Source organism: Lissotriton helveticus, chromosome 6, assembly GCF_964261635.1.
Source record: "Lissotriton helveticus chromosome 6, aLisHel1.1, whole genome shotgun sequence".
Taxonomy (NCBI): Eukaryota; Metazoa; Chordata; class Amphibia; order Caudata; family Salamandridae; genus Lissotriton; species Lissotriton helveticus.
The window spans coordinates 1,888,680,065-1,888,704,912 of NC_136067.1; the positions used below are offsets into that span (position 1 = coordinate 1,888,680,065).

At 41.6% G+C, this 24,848-nt stretch overlaps 1 protein-coding gene across 2 annotated transcripts in view; it reads left to right on the plus strand.

Moving 5' to 3' along the window:
• The window catches only part of MIA3 (MIA SH3 domain ER export factor 3), a 353,545-nt gene that overhangs the window by 111,709 nt on the left and 216,988 nt on the right, over positions 1-24,848 (plus strand). For both annotated transcript variants that reach the window (XM_078649820.1, XM_078649821.1), the window contains exons 6-7: positions 368-664; positions 6,857-6,972. In XM_078649820.1, the coding sequence (XP_078505946.1) occupies positions 368-664; positions 6,857-6,972 (413 nt within the window). The remainder of the gene's footprint in view (positions 1-367; positions 665-6,856; positions 6,973-24,848) is intronic.

Consider the following 24,848-nt stretch of genomic DNA (forward strand, 5'->3'; position numbering starts at 1 on the left):
AGTCATTTCAGAGTGATTCATTGCCCCGAAATCAGCTTTTGGAACCATCACAATGCATTAAAATCAAACACATTGCCTGATTGAAGATGGAAGTTGAAATAGAAAGCAAACTTAAGCATTATATGTGACCTAGAGTGGAGGTTGAATAGATTGCGGTATCCGTTCTGAAAGTACAGTCTTTAAGTGATAAAACAGTAATTGAAATAATTGAAAGGTGATGTTTACAATAAGTGTAAGTTATGAATTGGGTTTGTTTCATTTGAATAACACCTATCCCAAACCACATCTAAATAAGGTGAAATAATCTTGATCTGGAACTAATAAGCAAAACAATATTTTAAATGTGCCTCTAATACTATTTTTTCAGTCATAGAATCTCGAAAAAATACTGAATTTGACCTGCAGGAGGTGGATCATGCAGCGAACATCCCTGAGAAGGAACCCACAAAGAAGGGAAAGAAAAGACCAATTTGGATTGCAGACAGTCTAAAACCACCACCTGTGGAAAACCTGAGGCCAGGAATGGAAAGCTTGGGAGAGCCCAGTGTCGTAGAAAGTACTGATGTCACAGAGGCCATTACAACTGGGGAAAGCGATAACTTTACAGGCGAGTCTTCTGGGACATTGGAAGTGGAACAAAGAAGTACTGAGGATTCTGATTCAGGTAAGGTTCCATCCAAGCATGTTGAGAACCATAATCCCAAAGACTTTAATGTGTTACTGAGACTAGTATTGTTGGCTCAATTGTTGGCTCAATTACGAACAAGAAAAGAGGACTCCCGTAGCATGTGCTTCATGGGTCTGGAAAAATGTTATAGGGGTCTTGAAATCTGTAGATAATGAATGTAAGTCACAATGTCTCTGGTGGTTGTTATGGTTGGTGCAATCTCACTGAGCCATGTTGTTACTGTTTCTAAAGAAATGCACTTTTTTGTTCGGCTTGCCAGAGCTGAAAAATACAAAATGTCTAAGAAGTCCGTATGGCACCTGGTAGGCTTGGTTCACGCAGAGAGGGCTTGAGACAGAGTGGTACGGCTGTCCAGGGAGTCTTTCAGCAGTGGTACCTGTAGTCGACCTTCAGCACGTGGAGTGTCTTTCTGTAGAGCTGCAATATGGAGTGTTCTTGTATAGTTAGCCATGTATTGAGCACCATGAACGGTATCAATCCTGTTGTCAATAATCTATGGTCTGAATAGTTGCAAAATATTTAACATTCCTTTGAAATGTAATTCAAGTGGATCACATTTATTTTCAAATTTGTCTAAACACTTTGAATGTTTGTTCTATATCGCTATACTGACCCAAGCCATATTTGGCATATCACTTAATTGGCTTTAGCAGGACGCTTTAGCAACGTTATCTCTCTTCAGCTCTCTGATACCATTGATAGTTCCGCTTTCCAAATATGCACGAATAGAATTGAATGAAGTGAACAATGTCAAACTAGTTAATCAGAATGTTGAAGAGAAGTGTGGTCCACACTGTATCTTATTCACAAATATAATCAGTCCCATACTGATGGGCTAGAGGGAAGCAATGTAAGTTAGAAGAAAACATGGTACAGTTGTTTACCTGAACAGTGCAGAGTGAGATGACTAGCAATGCGGTTTGAGAACTGCGCTTGTCACTTTATCAGAATAGAGGCTTGTGCTGTGTTTACTTGGAAGGTTAGTTAGTATTAAAGAAGCCGAGAAATACTTTGAATATGGTTAGGAGACTAAAGACCTTCGCTAATCGAAAATAAATAACAGTGGTGCTTACTGCATTTAATTTGTCTTGCATTTGCCTAGACCTACTTTACCCACAACCTAATGGGAAGCACAAGGGAAAAGTTGAAATAATGTAAGAGGAAGCGTGTATAGGTAACTTTAAAAGAGAGGAGTAAGAGTGACACATTATTGCACGAAATGTCCACTGTATATACAACTGGCAGGCAGATGTGCAAATGGAAGTTCCTCTATAGATAAAGGAGCATCACTGGAAGATAACAAAATAATGCTGGATATAGCGACAGGACCAGTTGGGATACTTACTGGGATACACATATATAGAATAAGATGCCTTGTGGATATTCCAGGTTTTGGGAAGAGATCAGTGACCAATCCCCAGATTAGGAATTCTGTGTACACTCTCCAAAATCCATTGTGTGCCTCACTAACAAAATTATTTAATTTTGTTTATATAAACCAAATGAAGAATTATGATGCTTAATTTATAATCGACTTGTCATACACTTAGGCTTTCGGTGACACGTGGTTTACAGTCATCCAGTTCAAGTTAAGTACCCTCTTGAGCCAAGGGATCATTCTAATCGTGTATTCTCATGCTAGTGATGTGATTGGGACATTTGGAGTTCGAAGCAAATTCAAGGCTCTTGTTAACGTATTTCATAAGAACTACCCCGCCCCACCTTAAATGCCCTGAAAACATTCATTTAAGTGAGGGTGTGTCTAGCTACAAAATCACTAACTGGCCAAGATAATAAAAAATCAATTAAAGTCAAGTGAGAGGGATGTCATGGATACAGTCATAACCCTAACAACACAGAAATTCATTGGTTAGGGTGAGTTGCACAACCAGAATTCCCTCCCCATGAACTACAATGTCATAGATTGCATTGTAAGTGGCATAATTGATCACATCACTGTAACTACACATATCACTTTAACATAGCTATCGATTACCAGTGACATCAAAAGGCAAACACAATTGCTGTTTTCTGTTTCCTGACACTGGACATAATGCCTTGTGACATAGAACACCTGAGGTTGGGTATGCTCACTTTTGCCTCTAAGTTCTTCTAAACTGAGTTTGAGGGGCCGCAGCGAATCACTAAATGACCAAACAAAAAAGCAACTCAAGCATTCAGATTCGATTTCCATTCAAATGTATGTTTGTGAACCTATGCGAAACCTAAATTTCTCAAGATACTGAATGGATGTACCCTAAAGCAAATAAAGGTGAAACATTGAACTAAACTCAATTCCCACACTACATTTTGTGCTATTATACCTATCCATTTTGCTGTAGTGGAAAGTTCAATCTTTACAAAACATCCATGATATTAGGTGTATGCATATATAATGTTTTGGCAAGTTTTGTACTGATTTGTCAAGCCAGACCAAATTAATTATTCATCAAATTCTTTTCCATTAAACTACTCTATATTCTCTATTGGAGTATACATCTATAGATATATACATCTGTGAGAAAACATAAGCTATGGAACATTGTGTCTAAGACTAAAAATCACTGAGGTTGGCCAGTTGTTGGTTATCAGCACCATGTTTGCTCTAGCAGAATCCCAAATTCTTCTTTCTTTCTATTCTGGTTTGATCATGGGTACATCTGTAAAAGCCAGGCTCTGCTTCACCTCCCAGATTGTCTCCTTTGGCATTTATGTACGTTCTGCTTCAGCCTTGCACTCTTGGTCACCACGCCACTCTCCTCTGTTCTGGTACACCCGTCTCCCTCCTTTTCCAATAGGTTTTTTCATGGGCTTCCTACGCCAATTGCGTCTCTCAGTTTTTGGGTGCATGTGGAGTCATTTGAAGGGCTTTGTTTTTAGCTTTGTGTAATTCCTCTAGTAGTCACTGTTGGTGGCTCTGTGTGCATATATGCAAGCTGCTTGCAGCATTACTCCCATGGGTTTCAGTGGTCTGTATCCAAGTTGAATTTGTGTCCGCTGTGCTGGTTCCCTCGTAGCCCAATGCCTACTGATAGCTGAAAACAAATGCATCCCTTTTTCACAAAGGTAATGTTTAGTATTTCAGCTTGTTTCACAATCTTTTTATTAACTTACTAAAGATTGTTGGTGAGTCCCATACCTATAATCAAAGTTTGAACAACAGACTGGCCCTCCTATTTTTCCCCTTGGTCTCTGCCCATAATAATGCACAATGTTGTTTCAGAGTTCTCTATATTGTGATCTGCAAGAATGAAAATTTGGATCACTCAAAACTTACAACATAAAAGATTTTTTGATAATGCTTATATGTTTAAATGCTAGTATGACAATGCAATATTTTTAGGAAGCCTGAAACTTGTTTTTAACAGTTTAAGGCCCACTGGTGGTGACCATTGAAAAGTTGCCCACAAGACCCAAGTTATCACCTCTGTAAGGGCCACTTTAGCATCGATACGGAGTAGGCATCAGGTATTCAGCCCAAACTCAACCCCAATGAGTTGCAGGAACCTTTGGTAAAGATAGAAAACCAGAGAAATCCAAACAAATGTATTGTTTGACCAGAGATAAGGGTCATTGATTCTAACATTACTTTAACTATGGTCATTACCTCAACTTCACTTTAGTTTCATGCTATACAAGTAGGAGTTCGAATAGTAAATCTCCTCAGTCAAAATAATGGTACCTCGAGTTACTGGCCGTGGCTGATAATCTAGTCAGGTCTCGGTTTGGGGGAGAGGGGTTGAGGTTTTGAAACGCATCCATTTAATGATGCTCTTGTTTCTTACTAGACTTTGCACCACACTGAAAAAGGACTATCATTAAACCAAAAACCAAATGGTTCACAGGAAATATTACTATGAAACTTAGTCCAGCCATTGTCTGGCTACTCTACAATCATAAGAACAGTATCCATCGAAAAAGCTTTTTGCTTAAAAGTAGGGGCTTAGTTTTCCAAAATCCTGCCCCAGAAGTCGACTCAAGAAGCAACTGAGCTTTCCAGCTAATGCTTCCAAACCTCCTTAAGTAGAGGCTGAGTAATCCCAATTGGTGGTAGTCTTGGACAAGAAAGAATCTGTTCGCCAATCGTTGCTGCAGAATCTACAGTGCCCAAATACATAATTGATCTCAGATTATGCTAAATAATTACCTTCCAACATTGCAAATTATAATCACGGTCTTAACATTCCCAGAAATCAGATTTGGTCTTGGAACCTGACCCAATATTTTCCCCCTATATTTACCAAGTTGAATAATGCTAATGTCCCTAGCAGCAGATTGGAGTGATCAAAAGGGTCCTAAATCTGCGAGTTCAGGACATATTTCAACCGACGCTGAAGGCAGACAAATCTGGTACGGTCTGTTTTGGAGCACAATTGTTTTTCATTCATCAGACCTTTCTTCATCTATACTACTAATATAAAGAGAGAGCTGAAACCTTTGAAGCGGGTAAACTCAAGAAGTACAGCACTAATCACAACACCCAATACAGCATTGTAAAGGGGAGTTGCAGCAGATGGACATGGGCTATACAGCTGCCCACCATATACATTAGAAAGGTCAAAGTACCTTGGGGGTAAAGTAGTCCCTTGTGGCATTGGCGTTGTGCTGTCAGCGATGAGCGTGCAGCGTTGTCAAAGGCATTCACTGTGTGCGCACATTCACGATCCGTCGTTTGTGGGCGTGCAGCGTTGTCAGAGGGGGCGCGGCATTGACTGTGCGCGCCCATTCACGATCCGTCGTTTGTGGGCGTGCAGCGTTGTCAGAGGGGGCGTGGCATTGACTGTGCGCGCCCATTCACGATCCGTCGTTTGTCAGCGTGCAGCGTTGTCACAGGGGGCGCGGCATTGACTGTGCGCGCCCATTCACGATACATCATTTGTGGGTGTGCAGCGCTGTCAGCGCGGCTTTCCAAGCGCGCCATTGACTCAGCAGAGGTGTCTCCAAACAACAAGGTGCGCCGCATTCACGGACCTTCCCATTGAGGCGGAATTACTGCTATATGGTAAGGAGAACACATCACGGACAACGTGCAGCTTTGTCAGCGCAGCTTTCCAAGCGCGGCATTCACTCTGCAGAGGCATCTCCAAACAACAAGGTGCGCGCATTCACAGACCTTCCCATTGAGGCGGAATATTCACAGACCTTCCCATTGAGGCGGAATTACTGCTATATGGGAAGGAGAACACATCCCCGACAACGTCGGGACGGGCTGCTAGTTCTGTCATGAAGTGGTTAGCCAACATCTCAGATTTTCTGAAAGTTTGTGGTTCCTCAATTTATAAATAATGATGGCCAGAGAGAAATGGGTGGATGTTTGGTGCAGTTCCTTGTCGCAAAGTACGAGCAGCAGAAATATGAAATACTGCAAGCATCTTAAGACACTTCTGTTTAGTAAGTACAGTTTACACATTAACACTTATGAAACAAACTGTAAAAAATGAAAGATGCAACATGCATACTAAAAACTCATATGAAAAGCTGATCCTATAGCTGGTTTTCAAGTAAAATCTGTGGTGCCGTCCTAGATCATCCCCATCCCCCACACCAGCCATACAAAGCCATAGGCTGTAACCTGTAGCAGAATTTGATTAGTAACATACATCAACCAATTTTTTTTTCAGGTGTAAAACAACACTGTACTCTTCAGCATCAAAATGTAGAACACTAAAATGAGTATATCTTTATATTAAATATATATCGTTTTAGACTAAAAAAACATATTTCTCTAATCAACATTAAATATGTCCTACCATCTATACCCCAATTGAAATATACCTGTATGATGGAGTAATATTTACGTCACATAGCTCTTTCATCTCAGACCATTAGCAGCACAATGCTATTAAAAATTGAAAACAGCCTTACTTCATGCCACAACTGTTTTCAATATTGTAGACATAATTGTGTAATATACTAGAGTCATGTAAGAGGTATTGTTCTGAGTGAGGCTAATATGATATTGGTGCTTTTAAGTTTGCTTCAGTTTGTGAATGGCTAAGCTAAGCCTTTCTTGAAAAAACAAAGTTTGACAGTAATTAATGCTCTGTTACTTGAATACATATTAAAATCCTGGTTGTTTCAAAGTTGACTATTGACACAATGCTTTTTTGTGTTTAAAAAGGAATAACATAATAAAGTTAGATTTCCTTGTAACTTAATTTATAACAGTAAACGGGATAGAGGGGAAGGTAAATGAAGAAAGTCTTCCTGAAGCGACCATTGTGGAGTCCATGGACAGCATCATTACTCCAGTGAAGGACACCTTGAGTCCACTCACCAGAAAGGCAAGTGACTTACAAATGTATTAGTGGAATATTTGGTGCATCAATTTACATGCGTGAAACAGTGCCTATTGCATCTCTTTCTCAAAATGCATTTCATTTTCAAAATGTTTTTAAGGACAACCCTACCTCAGTGGTGCTTGGGATAAGAAAATTCACTATGGTTTCAAACTATATATAGATTGTTTTTCTGCCTAATAGGCAACTGTGCTGAACCAGAATAAAATGTGTATGCTGGAACTGTGATGAGATGCAGAGCTTTAGATAAGTACCTTGAACGCTAAAATAGCTTAAAGGTGTAATAGAAGTAGATTCATAATGCACTATTTCTGCCTATCGAGCTAGATGTACTAAAAGGAGACATTTGGTATTTTGAAGAACGGGTATGTATTCCCATGTCCAATCTCTTGACAATTGCATTCATGTTCTTATGTATGCTGGGTGTGGTGTTGGTAATCCTATGAATTTTGTTGTGTGCAAATATTAATCTCTGAACATAGTTTTGGTTATAAAATTAGTGTTTCATGTGTACTTTTAATGTTAGTGATGGAGCGGTAATTTCTTCTGGTAATTTCTCGATGTAAAACCCTCATGCTACCTCTAATTTACCGCTCAAAAGGTGTTGGGCCCTTCACACCATGTATTACCTTCAGGAGACTTAAATAAACCTGAACAGTCAAAAATGCAATTTGTTATTCAAGCCAATAAAGAGAGTTGTTGAGTATTTTAAAGGGTTTTATTTTCTAGTCAAAAGTAAATTTTTCTCTGACCCTTTATTCATTAGTAAAATATCAATCAGGCTACATAATTTGGAAAACAGGAAAAATATCAATAATACAGACCACATTACAGTCTGCATATAAGCATTACATGTAGTTATGAAAATGTGGCGCAAAATATCAGTCAAAATTCTTAAAGAGTTTCTAAGAAAAATAGTCTTGCAAAGCTAATCAATAATTAAATAGTTGGCAAAAATCTCCCGTTAAGAGAAATAAATGCATAAAACAAATAAATCTTTTTAGACCTAATTAATTAGTCAAAACATAAACTTAAAGTTTAGCATCTAAATCTAAAGAGCCTTTCTATCTGTTGCTGCTCTGTGCATCTCTCTGTCTAAAGAGCAAAAAGGAGGGAGACAGCCCGCCCTTCACCAGACCTCAAAGGAATGTGGCCTGATGTGCCAAGATATGACGGGGAAGCAAGAAACCTCCCCCTGAATCTCCTCGGACGCACCTCCCCTTCAGCAATCTCCCGGGACGTTTCTCGTACCTAACCCATAGAAGCCAGCTGAGCTGAGAAAAGCCAGCCCCCATCCAGAGAGGACATTATTTTATACCCTAATTATTGGCAGACTACACAAAGATGTAGCATCTTTCAGGAAAACCTGTACGTGATTGGTCAGTCATGATGGCATGAGTTCTCAATACCCGGACTCATTCTAAAATCCTGACTTTACCAGTTTTAACAAAAGAAGCATACATGAATAACTACATGTATAAACATGTGCAACATTTACTAAGAAAAATGTTTCATTCTAATTCTCTTCCTTCCACAGCGCAGTCAGATGGACACTTTTAAGTAACACTGGTACATTGGCAGAATCACAAGAATGTACAGTTGAAGATGTCCTTCACTTCTTGTCATGAGGAAAGCTGCCACAGTCTGCGCATACTCCCTTCTCATTAAATTGCAAGCCATAGCCTTGATGGATTCACAGGCAGCCATGTTTTGTGTAGGCCCCAAAAATAAAACAAACACAAAGATAATATTAATTTCATGTAAATCAGCCCATTATGTTTCCCTCCCTCATACTAATACCCCTTATAAATGTTTACCTAGCCAAGCTATTAGTGAAAAGCAGCTTTTCTATTATTTATGACAACATGCAAAATAAATGTGAAATGTGCAACATAGCATTTTCATGCTTTAGTGTAAAATTTAAAAGCACACACAATTAATATAGTGCACACAGCAGCATGCATTAGTGTTTTAGATTGCTTTTCATGCAAAAAGCATTTAGTCCCCTGTGTAGTGTTTGGTGCATTTGTTAATTCACACACATTATAAAAAGAGGTGTTATTTAACTGAAAATATTTATCAAAATAAGCAACAAGTCGAAGTCTATTAAGACAGGAATATTAAATTTAGATTGGCAAGGGATGAGCTGGGAAGAGAGAAACACATTCTATTAATCTTCAAAGCTAAAAAGGCCACCTTTCTCTACACTCTAAAATGTGCCATGTTTTTAACTTGCACCAAAATGTGCGTGGCAATTTAAATGCAGCCTGTCTGAAGCACAAAAAATAAAACAATGCCTGACTGCAGATTAAATCTGCTCCATCATTAGTACTTCATTATATCGCACTTCGTGCCTTCCAGTGGGCTTCTTCAGAGCTTGAATTGGATCTAGAATGAACAGTAGTGAAAAGGCAGAGCAGATGATGAGGATGATAGTGCCAGTCCCTCATAAGCTCTTTAAATATATTTGAATCTGATACAATTTCCAAAAGCTTAAATAGTCATCAGTGTCCCTGATCTCCTCTCAAACTATATTCCAGAAATCAGGCCATAAATTTGGCCACCATATTTTTCGAGTAGTATTTCATGACCAGCGACTGCCTTTTGCTTGATCGTAAGGTTTAGTTGGACTACTGAGGTTTGGGATAGCTGTGGCTACTTTGGAACATTACAACTTCACACTTGAGAATTCCTTTCCCACAAATCAAGCAATGTAGTAATCAGTAATGATAAGTATTTGGTAGCTTCTTTTATTCTGTTGTTATTCACATTATTCTAGCCAACAGATGTTTTCTCGCCTGATAACCTAATCAGGGCTACAACATCAGAACACTTTAGTGCACGAAACACGGCTGTATGAAATATCCAATTGTTTCCCATGGCACAACTAGTGGAGCAAAAAGAACTACACCAATGTTTTAAATGTCATGGTATGGGACCGATCGATACAGAGCCTATGGGTGGGTATAGGGAGTTGATCATGAAAGTAAGACTGGTTGAGAAAGGTCTAAATATTGACCGGGATTTTCAGTATTTTGGGGGGGATTGATAAGTGCTCTTTGTAAGTGACACAACAATCAGTTTCATATTTTGGATAACACTCTACTCAATTTCTGATTTTCTTCTCATATAACATTGAGTACAATTATGTATTTTCCCCAAGTTGTTCAGAAGCTCTCATATGAGCAATAATTTGGAACTACATGCCGGACTTCACTGCCAAGCATATTGTGACAGCACTTTTTTATCCTCACTGGTGATATTACATATGATTAAGGTACTGCATATACAGCAACATGTATACTGTACCCATATTGACCACCCATGTGTCCTCTAGACTGACCCTCTGCTGTATTATTTTGCTTATAATATTAATATGGAGAATGCTGCCGTCAAGTTTGTGATTTTTATAGTACATATAATCAGAGAGATACCCTATTAGATTACCCCTCAACTTGCAACGTGAAGACAAGATCATACATTTTAGGATTACTTTAATACTAGATTTGGAATATATTATTTTATTAAGACATTGCCATTTGATACATTAGGCAACTTGGTGGATTGCTTCAGACAAAATAACATACATACATATTTTCCTAATAGACTGCTAATAATATGGCAGAAGCTAGTTACGAATTCGAGCTATAGTCCTTTTTATATCACTGTACAAAGACATTATTTTATATTCAGATCAGTCAATTACTAGCTTCGGAATACATTCCTTTATAATATAATTGACACTTGAAAAATGTGGAATCTCACCAAATGAGGCAACATACACCTAGTACTTGCCTAATAAAGAACCAATATGGCTACACCTTTGAGTAAAGCTAGTTATGAATTCTAGTATTAGTCCTCGGTCTATTATTATACATTATTATAAACACACATCAAGATGATGCTCATAGAGAATGCCTTCAACACACAGCACTATGAAAAGACAAGACTGAACCAGCCACTCTACTGGTGGTAAGTGTTACTTTTATGGACTTGTGGCAGAAATTTTGCCTGCACTTCCGAAATAATCATTTTTTCCTTTGCAGAGAAGTTGCAAAATATTGTATACAACACATTGTTCATAATAACTTGCAGTGAGCTTTACACTAACATAGCCTTGGTAGGAATGTCCAGCACTCTCATAACTAATTTGGCGTTTTATTTTACTTGCGGACTAAGGCAGCTAACTTTGATAGACTGTGTGTCATGCTTAACGCCCCCCACTTGTGACACGCATGTAACCTAGACATTTTAGGTAAGCCCAAAGATTTCAGTGACTCCTTATCTTTCTCTTTGATAATAGAGTTTTCTTCAATGGATAATATGTTTAATTTACGGAAGTGAATCTTCTCCCCACCGGTAATCGAAATAACGGAGATACTTTGCTACTACATTTGAACAGCCAGTTATTGACTCTTACTCATTTGGACACTATGCCACATATTGCTTCCTTTCTTGTATAAACTGGAGAGTAATCATGTCATCTTATATTTTCAGATATTGTAATATGGTCATATATTTCGATGGTAAATCCTAGTTACTGTATAGTATAGAGAGGGGCACGATCTGGTCCTACGCTTTCATATGAAACCTTAGTGACCAGACTCTTCACATTGCATGAAATTGGTAACTACACATTTAGTCTAAACTCAATATCAGATATTTAATATTTTGTAAACAACACTGATATGAAAATTACGACCTTCTGTCTATCCTACAGAAAATGTAGTCAATAATTTGGCATGACGTTAAAACAGATAGCACTCCCACAAATTAAGTGTGGCCAATACATTTGTCTTGGTACTTGACTCTCTTTCATACTACTTATCCTCTTCTATTACATAAAAACGTACATATATCCCACAGCATGGGACTGGATGTTTAATGGAAACTGCGTGTGTCAAATGGGGTTAAAAGTGTGTATTTATGGGTTGCTTACCATATATACCTTACTATAGCACTAGTTTGCTATATGTTATTGGTGACTGTTACACTCATCACCTACATCCACAAGTCCCTACTAGTACCATTCTTTTCACCATTGGTGGAACGCCCTGGTGAAGGTGAATGCTATCAGTTACCAAGTAGACTTTTTATGTATCATATGATTTCTAGCCCTGATGAAGTCACTGTATCACCAAACACGTGTTGTCTAGAAAGGTGTGAATAACAGCAGAATAAAAGAATATACCAAATGCTCAACACGACTGATGATTACACTGCTTGATTTTTGGGAAAGGAGTGCTGTAGTGTAACAACATGGTGGTGGTGGCACTCCTCCTGACCCGCCTGCAAGGGGATGTCTGGAGGGTCCTTAGCCTTAGAACCCCCTACACCCCTCCAGAGGGCTGTCATCAGGGGGCGCACTGACAGTGCGCCTGCTGATAGTTTCTTTGCCTCTGCGCATGATTCTATAATAAGGCATGGGCGCAGAGGCAAAGGGATTCCCTCATTTGCATGGGCCATGCCTCCATGCAATTGAGAGAACAGCCTCTGGTGATAGTGGTGTATGCGCACCAGTACTAGCTGTATTACAGAAAGGGCCACACAAGTGTCTGTGGCCCATTCTGCAATATCAGAGTGCCCCAGGGGCACGCAAAGCAGGCACACATGCCATTGCGCCCCTGGGGCACTTTCCTTAATACGGCCCTAGGTATTTGTTTTCTGCAGGAAGAATGATGTATACTAGTTTAACAGCCTCCTTCGGTCGTATAACACACGTTTTTGCACCCGCTGGGACTTGGGCACATGCTTAAAGAAGGAGCGCTGGGCTAGCCTCAAGTAAGAAAGACTCTAGGGCGTGAGACTGTGAGTATTGACCGAAAAACAGAGGTGCAGCTGCACAGCATGGATCATTGCACTGGCATCCAGAGGCCAGTCCCACTACTGAAAGGCCTCATAGCCTCCAGTAATTTTAGCACCACCCAAGGCCCCCATGCCTGTGTTAGCTCAGCTTACAGCACCGCCCGAGGCCCCCAGGCCTGTCCTAGCTCAGCCTACAGCACCACCCGCGGCCTCCATGCCTGTCCTAGCTCAGCCTACAGCACTGCCCGAGGCCCCCTTGCCTGTCCTAGCTCAGCCTACAGCACTGCCCGAGGCCCCCATGCCGGTCCTAGCTCAGCCTACAGCACCGACTGAGGCCCCCAGGCCTGTCCTAGCTCAGCCTACAGCACTGCCAGAGGCCCCCATGCCTGTCCTAGCTCAGCCTACAGCACTGCCCGAGGCCCCCTTGCCTGTCCTAGCTCAGCCTACAGCACTGCCCGAGGCCCCCAGGCCTGTCCTAGCTCAGCCTACAGCACTGCCAGAGGCCCCCATGCCTGTCCTAGCTCAGCCTACAGCACCGACTGAGGCCCCCAGGCCTGTCCTAGCTTAGCCTACAGCACTGCCCGAGGCCCCCATGCCTGTTCTAGCTCAGCCTACAGCACAGACTGAGGCCCCCAGGCCTGTCCTAGCTTAGCCTACAGCACTGCCCGAGGCCCCCATGCCTGTTCTAGCTCAGCCTACAGCACCGACTGAGGCCCCCAGGCCTGTCCTAGCTTAGCCTACAGCACTGCCCGAGGCCCCCATGCCTGTTCTAGCTCAGCCTACAGCACTGCCCGAGGCCCCCATGCCTGCCCTGGCTCAGCCTACAGCACTGCCCGAGGCCCCCATGCCTGTCCTAGCTCAGCCTATAGCACCGCCCGAGGCCCCCATGCCTGCCCTAGCTCAGCTACTACAGCATCGCCCGAGGCCCCCTTGCCTGTCCTAGCTCAGCCTATAGCACTGCCCGAGGCCCCCATGCCTGTCCTAGCTCAGCCTACAGCACTGCCCGAGGCCCCCAGGCCTGTCCTAGCTCAGCCTACAGCACCGCCCGAGGCCCCCATGCCTGTCCTAGCTCAACTTACAACTCTGAACGAGGCCCCCATGCCTGTCCTAGCTCAGCTACTACAGCACTGCCCGAGGCCCCCATGCCGGTCCTAGCTCAGCCTAGCGTGGTATCCAGTGGACCTGACCTATTCCCCTCAGTTCTTTCATGGCAGCCAGTAACAAAGTGTGTGCAACCAGTGTAGCGCGGTGTTATTTCAAATATTTAATGTATACCTGATAAACACGGGAATAAAATAAAAACAATCTATCCACTCACGTGAAGTACAATACACTTTTATAATTTTATGTGATACCTCTTCTATATTTAGAGCCACAAACACTGAATGTTGCATTTTGGTGGTACCAAAAAAGTAAACTAGTTTATCTAAAAAAAGAATATTAGAACGTGAGTCGTATGTATGTGGCGACGCAACGCAGCTCTGCAAAGGTGACACGAGGTTGTTTTCAAAATGTGTTAACTGCTACTGCATTCTCTGGTTCTCCGCCACCTCTGCTGCCTCGGTTTAAAATTCTATATTTTTACTATTTTATCTACATAGTGAGCTCAACATAACACACACTATCTGCTTGACGGGGAGCTCATGCAACGTCTGCTAAATGGCTTTGTTTCTTGTCAGCCGGACTTTTGACCAAGCGCACTTCATATGGTTAGCTATTCTGACACAGTTTCTATAATGTTATAGCTTTATGCCAAAATGGGCGTAATTTCGGCGTTATTGCATTGTAATTTAATGGTACTTGTGATAAAGTGTCACTGAAGTGCCTCACATAAGGCATTCAAATGTCACACATATGCATTCGGAAAACATGGAAATGTCACACATGAGGAGACTGAAAACTTGCAGCCATGCTTTTTTCTGTTACTTAGCATGTTTAACTTCTGTCTATAGTTTAAAAAAAATGAAGGATTTACAGTCCAAAGTGAACATCTAGGAAACCTTCCATTTATTGCAATGTATGCAAACTGCATTTCCTAAATTGCGTGCAGGTTGTTGACAGTCGTGTGCACCGCCCTCGTATACGGTGACTCTGCAGTCTCTTTACCGCCCTCCAACGAGGGTCTCTTTGGTTTGCATTTGTGGGGCTGCAGTTTCCAGGGTGTCGGGACTATTTTGAAAACTATGATATGGGGAAATGGTCTGGGAACTGGTGTATCGACTGCCTGGGGTTTGCAAAGACCCAGTTGTCATTTTGATTCCAAGCTGTTACTAGTGTATATCATGTGCATATCCTGCCCCCTAGAGTTTACGTAGGGAAAGTGCAGGATTTTCTTAGAACTATTTTAAGTATAATGCGAGTGCATTATGACATCGATTATGGCGTCACAACATCGCCTTTCGTTGCATTGCATACCGATTTACAAACTCATAAAGAATTATCTATAAAACATTTTTGAACTAACCTATCACTATCATACAGTGAATATTCCATACAACTTTACAGACTTTGATGTAAAAAAGATATTCATTTTCTTTCAGATGTTAATGATGAGCCTATTTCTGTTTCTTTCAAGCAGGTAACATCTGAATAAATATGCACATCCGATAAAAGGACAATTATGGATCAGAGCATATACATAATAAAATGTATAGATTATTGGTAATCGCCTGCGAATCTCAATTTGTGTCAACAGCACTCGGCCGAAGTTAAACATTTGAAATCATATGTCCTTGTAGTCTCTGTTGTCAGCATGGAACAATGGTGACAGTAACATTGTGGCCAATACTGTGGCAGAGTGCGATTGAAAATCAAGGTCACATTTAACTGCTTTTAGAAGCAGAATGTTTGTAGCGTGTGGCTGTAGAGACACTTGATCTGTTTACTTCTGCCATCTAGCGTTAGGCCCAAATGTTTGCAACTTTTTCCCTCGAAGAAGTCTGAGTCACACGAATGGTTTTGACTCCACCTACCATGCACCTGCATGCTTGCTGCACCTCAGACTGTTTTCTTCCGCCTTGGTCTTGCACGTTTGGGAACGCTGCTTTGGAATCTATTTTCTTTCTTTTTGGTTCGAGCAGTTCACAACTTTGACAGCGTGAGAATCTGCAACGCTGGGAAGCTAGGATGTGATGGGCACCATCAGTTAAGCTTTGACGTACCGCTGCCTCGATTCACCATTCTATAGTCAGTCAGTCAGTCAGTCAGTCAAATAACTTTATTCGGTTAATTAAAACCATAAAAGCAGTGCAGAGTTCGTAAGCAATAAAATACAATTAAAAAACAATTAAATTTACAATTAAAGTTTCAAACATGATTGCAAATCCTAAGAAAGAATCCATTAAAAAAATACATTAAAAGAGAGAAAGTTATTAGATAAAAGCAAGTTCACAAAAATTTAGATAAGGAGAATACACTATCCAGTATGTTTTGCAATTTCACTGCGTACAAAATTTACAAAAAAGTATCCGGTTTGGAGATTGTTTATCGGAGGGAGTTTTGTTTTGTCTGCCAGCTGCTACCAAAAAACAAGCTACACTATAAGTGACCTGCACCGAGTTCAACATCTGTAGGTATCGGAGGGCCGGCCGTACCTGGACAAAGTTCAGATCTTTCAGAATTGGAAGGAGGAATTTTTTACGGGCCGCCCTGTAGTGATTGCAAAGCATAACTAGATGGAGAGTATCCTGCGTGGAAAAGGAATCACAGGAACAGGGTGGGGTACCATTCTATAGTACTGGTTGACACTTCTTGAAGAATGCACCTTGCGCAAGGGTACGGGCACTCTTGCAATTCTGCCTTTGTGTAACACAAAATACCCTGGAGCTCTCATCATGATGTCTGTAACTTATGTCTCTCCCTGTGTAAAGCCTGCCTCACTCTCCGCTGCAAAATAACTTTAAGGTACTGGAGCGAAAGGAGGTCGGCCCATCACAGAATGCAAAGACGAGATTTGTCGGAGATGCCTAAAGATATGCCGGGTGCAGAGGAGGAGGAAGCCAGGCCCCCTGATACTCCTGTGGTCAACCAGAGGAGAGCCCAGAAGCCGTTTTCTCTGAGGCCTCAGACATAGAGGTGGAGGTTGAGTCTCTCAAACCATTTGCAACACACGCCAGCCTCCGGGCTGAACACCAAGTCCATACAAATCACATCTACAGTGCCTCGAGGTCTGTCTTGAGCCCCAACATATACAGAATCAATGCAAGCAGTGAACACTCCTGCAGCAGCCGGGCATCGAGACCGGAGTTGGGCTGGAAGTTTCACAAAACTTTGAGTTACACTCCTTGAGCCAGCACACCCTGGAATCGAGCGACTGATTCGATGCCTGTGAAGACCCCATCTAAAGGCACTGAACCACGCTTCCGTGCCAACTCGGCACTTAAAAGCCACACTTGGTGCTGAAATTACTACCACCTCTGCACAAGGCTCCGAAAAGCTGGACTTGGAGCTGATATCAGTGCCATAGCATCTCAGCGGCTTTTATCAAGGCTGGCACATAAGCTTCACTTGACGCTGAAGTGTGACACCACAGAAGAGTCCAGTTTTGAGAAACTCTTTGGTGTCCTGGATGCAAAGCAAAGAAAGCTCTTCCTCCACCGGGACATGGACAAAATACTTGCCAAATGTTCGTCTCCAGGACTCATCCAAATCCTAAGAAAACACCGTTTGACCTTGGAAGAGGAACCAGGACTCGACACTTTCACACCACCAAGTCCCAGGAAACCCAGGAATTTGGCCACCGACCCTACACCATTCCAGCCTCTGCCACCCACACCTCCTCTTCTGCCACCAATACCCTCTCACTGTCCTCCATCTGAGCCACAGAACTCCGACTGTGAGCCAGGGAGTCCTTGCTTACCACAAGACCCCTATACCAAGCCCTTTTGTCCCGGGAGTGTGATGATCCCTGAGAGGACTATGTGGTAGACCCCCGAGAGGACCCAGACCTTGAGCCGTACCCTTCCAAACCATTTCTACCTGAGGATACTACTGCATACCAAGCAGCAATACAAATAATAACTGTATAACATCCGGGCAAACTAAACGCAGGACAAGAAACACTTCTTGGTTGAAACCCTGTGAAAACTGAGTATGTTGTGCATTACCACCCCAAGCTCAAGGGAATGCTCAGGTCAGCCACCGACAACTTTAAGAAGCCAGTAAAGCCAGCGTAGCCAATCCCAGAGAGGACAAGATATAACCCTGCCCCTGGCAATCCAACTTATGTTTGTGGACAGATTGTCAATGGCTCCCTGGCTGTTCATACTACCAGTAAAAGAGCTGCTGCACAGGAGACACTCTTCCACCTCACAAGGAGTCTAAGTAAATCAATGATGCTGGAAAGTGAGTAGAGTTTGGTGCAGGCACACATTGGCATATTTACCACTCTGTGGGTCTCCTCTCCAGGTAGGACTGGGAGGAGATGGAGCAGCAGCTAAGGTACCTGCCAGAGGCACGTCCTGAAAGAGGACAGGAGTTGGTTGCTGAGGAGAAACCATTAGCAATGGCAACATTTGATGCAGCCTTTACACAGCCACAGGCACACCTTGCATAGGGTGCCATGGTTGAGACCGAAGGTGCAGCACAGCCATTTCAATATCCTTTTTGCTGGAGAGCATCAGTTTGGCTCCCAGGTCTACCAGATGCTTGTGAAAATCATAAAAGACACTGACATTGCCAAATCCATGGGCGCCCTGGAGTTACCCCAGTCTCATATCGGTCTACCCCAGATAGTAAAGATAGGGAGTTGCAAATCCGGCCCGCTCAGTTTCAACACCTGCACCACTAGTACCAGCAGTCCTTTTAGGACCCCAGCAACCTAACACCTTAGAAAAGAAATACAAGCACAGATGTCTGCTAGGTGTACCGACGGGCAGAGCGGTGCACTATCTTCCTGAGCTGTTGCCAGGTGAGGAGAAGCACGTTCCTCTTGAACCTGAGGAGGACTACCAGGAGTGTACAGGTGATATCTGTATTCATGTTGTTGTATTTCTTTTCTAAGCAGTAGCAAAATACATAGGTCCTGATGAAGCGGTAGATACCTTTTGGATCTATAAATATCTGCAGAAACATGTCGACCATTACATCGGGTCAGTAGCTATTTGTTGAACCTACTGACCATTTTGCACTGAATTGTTTTTAACATTGGAAGTGGACGGCACCAGAATAAAGTTTTTTGCGCTCACTCTCCAATTTTAATATAGCACTTTTCATTTTTCACATCTTTTTCATGCACTGCTTTCAGTTACTAACATTAGTCCTTTGTGCCCCTTGCCTTATAGTACTAGCCACTACCATTCACATCAAGTGAGGCGGCAACAACAAAGATTCTCCACTTTGGGAAGTGGTTCAAATGATGAACAGGGCGGCAAAGGAAGAGTAACTGATGGATATCTTCCCATAAAGTGCGATATCCTGTTGTGTGCTTTACCAATACACTTAGAGCAGACACTTAGTCATCTTTGACACATAGAACTTTTTTGTAGACCCACAGTTATTCTTTTTGTATTAAGTGAGAAGAGATTCGCACTCCTTCGAATTATTGAATCATAGTATACATTAGGCATGGGCAGATATGTTGATTAAGGGCAGTATATAGCAACATATCGGAGGATGTGATCATATGGCACAATTCATTAAAAAATATAAATAAACTAAAAAGCATGGTTTAAAAAGTGAGCATCAATTAATAACATTTAAAATCTAGGGAAACATTATTAGATAGGGCAGCACCATTTCAAGTCACAACCCTAGCTTTTCACTAAACATCTGCGTTTACACCACATTGCAAAAATAAATTTTGTTATAGCAGCAATAAAAACCGGGTGTGTATCATACTTTAGTAGCCTAAAAACCTCTGTGAAATTTCTAATTCCTAAATTCCTGCAAAGTTGGAGGACCCATTTAGATCTAGCAGCCTGATATGCAGGACAAAAAAAGATCACATGGGTCTCTGTTTCTTCTGTCTCATTACACCCAGGACATAATAGTTTGTTAGCACCGACCCAAGTGTTAGTAAATGCATATAGGGGGAGCGCCCCGTGTCAAAATTGAAGGAACAATTTCTTGGCTACAAGAGGTTGAATGAGGTCTAAGGCCGGCTCCAATTTATAAAGTGATTTAACATATAGAAACCTAGAGGTTAAACTAGATGTCTCAGTCGCCCTACTAATACACATCAGTCGGTGTTCTTTAAAAGCAGAAGTTAGTGACTGTTTGGAAGTAACAAGACATGATTCCTCAGGTGAAGACCACAAGTCATTCCTTCCTATTTGATGGAGAGCATCCCGAACATAGGATAGCCAAGGGATTTTCCCCGCCCTCAGGATGTGCATGACTGATTTTAATTCCTCTCTATAATTGACCAGCTCTGGGGTGCTCCATAGCCGTCGCCAATAGAGTAGTGGGCGAGAGGTGATCACTTCGGCAATGGGGAGGATGCCCAGGTCCATCCTTAGGAGGATTAAGGGTGTACTTTGAGGGAGACCCAGCAGTTGCCTTAAGAAATTATTTTCAGTCGCTGTCAGGGTTTTAGTCTGGGAATGGCCCCAAAGTTCAGCTTGTACAAGGTGGCACCCCTTGCTTGAACTTTATACATTTCTACAGGGGGACCAATAACCTTTACGGCACAACTCCTATGGACTTTTAGGATCCCCCCCCCACTGGCCTGGATAAGTTTTAAATTTGCCTTGTTGATCTGCGGCCCCCATTCAATTTTGTCATTTAGGGTGAGGCCCAAGTAGATGAGGTCCATTTTAGGGTGTGGGCAATTTGTAGAGTCAGCATGGAAGACCATATACTTGGTTTTCTTTATGTTCACCTCAAGATTCCTTTTCTTGCAAAACGAGCTAAATGTATCTAGGACACCCTGCATCCCCATAGGTGTTTTGGATAGGAGCAGCGTGTCATCCGCAAACATTAGTGCTGGAATTTTGCGGTTAGCTAGTTTAGGATAATCTATATCCTTAACTGCTAAGAGATCGTCAATTAGCCCGTTTAGAAAAAGGGAGAAGAGGGTTGGTGCAAGAACGCACCCTTGTCTCACGCCCTTCTCTACAGGGATCGGAGCTGAGAGTTCCCCTCTATTCCCAAATCTGATTTTAGCAAAGGTGCCTTCATGGAGGCGTTTAAACTGTTGACAGAGGTAAACTGGAGCCCCCATCTCTAGCAGGAGGCCCCACAGCTGGTCTCGATCTACCAATTCAAACGCTGATTTGAGGTCCACGAATGTTAGGTAAAGAGAACCTCCCTCCAACGTGATGGTTTTCCAATAGATCAGTTGTAATCTAAATAACTGATCTGTAGTTGAGATTTTGGATCTAAAACCAGCTTGAAAAGGGGCGAGTATATTATGATCATCCATCCAATTCTGTAGTCTTCCCAAAAGAACATGTGCAAAAAGTTTTGTTATTTAATAGCACTAAACCGTGTTTCTTGCTCCATTAACAACTTGCAGTGTATTTTGTTTTGTGTTTTAATATATTTTTTGCCTGGCTAGTAAGTTATCACAAATTCAAAGTATATTACAAACAATTAGCATGCACTGGATAACCAGATAAATGCTGCTTTATATAGTTGCTTCAGCTAATTTTAACTTCTAAAATATATTATACCATATGTGTCTGCTGAACAAAGCATTGTGGTAGCCGGTCATTTTGTGTATGCTATTATAGACTACTGCAACTTTGTCTATCTTGCTGTGTTAGTGAAGTTGGTTGTAATGTTGTGAAGAATACACAGAACAATACAGAAGAATAAATCCTGGGTACTCTACAAACATGAATATATATTCCCAGCACCGAGTTCCCTAAATTGGTTGTAAATAGGTAAATGAATCTAGTTTAAGTTTAGGTCTTTGTGCCTAGTCCATAGGATTTTCTTTTGTGGGGCATCTCGTGTTTTATTCCGAGTGTAACCATTATCAACTACATGCATCTAAAACTTGTACCCCTGCAGTTGATCAGGTGGCAGAGCTTTAAAAACGTAGGCTGTCTAAAGCTGGGATGAAGTACATTCACTTGTACATAGATTTCTTCATGATTTGTGAACTTAAAATGCATTTAGTCAAGCTTAGATTTTACTTACAGAACCTGTATTTGTGTTATTTTAATCGAGATGCATTTTCCATGCTAAAGAGACCGAAAAACAGCACCAGCTTTGTGTCAAAGTGTCAAGATGTGTATTATAATCTGATTAAGGGACTAGTTCATCATTTGTTTTGACAATGTATGTTCTACGTGTCCCCACCAGGAGGACCTTTATCGTCCTCCTGTTTTCCCTTCCCTTTCATTGGGGAAACGGCCATTACAACGAAGCCGTTTCCACGAAATCGTTAACCACGCATGCAGTACAACGCATGCGTGGTTACCACGAAAGCCTTTACCACGCATACCTTTACTACGAGGTTTGTAGTAAAGGTATATGTGGTAAAGGTAAAAAGTAAAAAGAGGGGGGTTTGGGGGGGTCTCCCCCCCCCAAATAAAAAACTCACCTGAAGTCACGTCGGGTTATTTATTTAATCAGCGTCGTTTAAGAGAAATCGGAAAATAAACTTCCGCTTTCTCTTAACGACATATGACGTCACCACGCAAACAATCGAGGTAAATGTTATGCGTGGAAAACGAATTCCGTTGAAACGCATGCGTGGTAAAGGCATGCGTTGCAACGGAATTTGTTGTAACGTCATATATTCCTTTCATTGTTTCTGGCTGCTATCCATTAAACAGAGCCATCATCTTCCAGAACCAATAACATCACCCCTGGGTTCTGTGGAATTGGGAAGGTGGTAGATTCTATATTTTACTGAGACTAAAATCTTTTAACTTGGACCTGAGAAGAAACTTCCTGGATATTATGCCTTTATTTTGCTGTAGGAGTTGTAGTCTTTGTAAATTAGGTCTTTTTTTGGGCTGGCTACTGGCAGAACCACACAGTTGTACAATAGCCTTAGTGATTGGTTGATTTTAATGCTAGAAATGGCCCAGTTCATGATATCTCCAGCCACTGCGATAAACTCTCTGGTCTCTTGTTACCTCATGTAATTTTCATGATTTGCCTTTGTGGGAGATATTACTATTTACGTAAATAATTATGCTGGTGCTCAAGTGTGGTATGTTATATCTATCTCTTTCATCACCCACAGAGTATACTTTGTTGCAGGAAAGCAAAGATGCCTTTTCCCAGAATGTTCAATTGTAACACAAAAATCAGTGGCCGTGTATGTGGTGTGAAGTCAAAGGAGTCTATTGGGTGGAAGCAGAAATAGATCAAAGCACATTCGTTTTGATCCTCCCCTCCCCAAATCCTCTGCAGCAGAAGTAGAACCATTAAGTTCAGAAACTATTAAGTACAGTTGTAATATAACCTGCAAAAAGAATAGTGGTGGAGCTATGAAAATTGCCTTAAAAAGATGAACTAATCATAACTGTAGTGAAACATAGTTCTCAATAGTTCCTGCTCACTTCAGCCTTTGAAATGTATCTCCGATATTCGATCTAAGGTTAGTAACAGTGTATTGTCTCCTGTTTGATTAACCTTAATTGGCATGTGTGCATTAAGTTTGGGGGTATGTTTTCTAATCAAGTAGCTACAATGTCTATACCCATTTCAGCAACTACATTTAGTGCAGTGGGTGTGTATGGTTTTTGTTGCACTAGATCTTTAGGCTGCCTTTTTTGAAGTGTGCTAACTGTGTCACGCACTCTCTAACACTGCCTAATTCTAAGCAGCATTTCATTTTTGCACAACCTAAGTGCTAATTCTTTGGAAAATGTGTTTAAACAGCTGCTCTTGTCCTCAAAACTTTCTGTGAGCTGATTTCTCCTTATAATAGTTACTTCAGGTCATTAGTAAGTGCATTTAGATAAATATGTTTGTGTTGTAGCGCAGGTTTGGTGGACTAAAAACAAACAGAATGGATGTAAAGATTGAATGAATCACACTAAGCCACATTCCAGTCTGATTTTTTTATTTATGATAACTGTACAATGAGAGGCGGGAACCAAACATAAGCAAATCGGCTTCGATTTTGGCCCAGTAGCCACAATGAAGACGAGATTGCTGTGCTGTGTCTTCCTGATGTCTTGGTAGAATCTCTATAGCGTTCATATGTAAAACTTGATGGCCAGTATTGCCACCACCGAAACCATATACCCTCACTGGCCAGTTCCGTGGAAGGAAACATTTATTTAGGGAATGTGATGTTGAAGGCTGTAATTTGCCAAATTCAGAGGTTTTATTTCTTCTAACTCAAAAATGTCTGTGGGCATTTGTGTTGTTTTTACTGACTTTACATATTAGTTCTTTCATTGTGGCTCGAGACTTTTCCCCCAATTTCACCAAACTCTACACAGAAACCAGGAAAGCATCCTCTTGACCTGCTTTTTAGGTCGAACCTAGTGTGCATGCTCTGCGAGGCATGCTGTAATCCTTCTGTGAAGTTTGAACACACTCACCGCTTTTCATTGGTTGCTTGGTCCACCTTTACAAATTCCATAGTTTTCATTTATGACTGGAGTATATTTGTCCAGCCTCGTGGCTGTTCTGTTCCTGTCCTGGCGACTTAGCCTGCTACATGGAACCTTTTGATATGGGCCAAATGTTTTGTTATGCACACTACTTTTTCTTTTGCCTCTGTTTGTTTTGTAACTTTCCCTTTTGTGTTCTGAGATCTGCTGCTATCTGTCTGTGTTCACTTTGCTCCCACCCCCTCTCCCGCCATAGTTTGTGTTGCCTTTCTAGTCTCCCACCTCCTGTTGTCCATGTTCAATTTCTTCCTCAACACTTGTGTTGTCTTTACTCCCGCCCCCTCCAGTTGTCTGTGTTGTCTTTACTGCCCCCCTCCCGTTGTCCGGGTTATCTTTACTCCTGTCCACTCCCTTTTTCCTGGTGTAAAAATGCTTGTCCTCTCGATATACATCGTGTGTAAAGCCCTTGAACACCCCAGGGCATATGTTCCCGCTGTCAAAAATAAAAAAACGAACATATGCAATTATTGGACCTTGTCTGCACACTTGCTTTAAAAGTACTTTCAGTTTTAGTTCCTCACTTACTGGAAT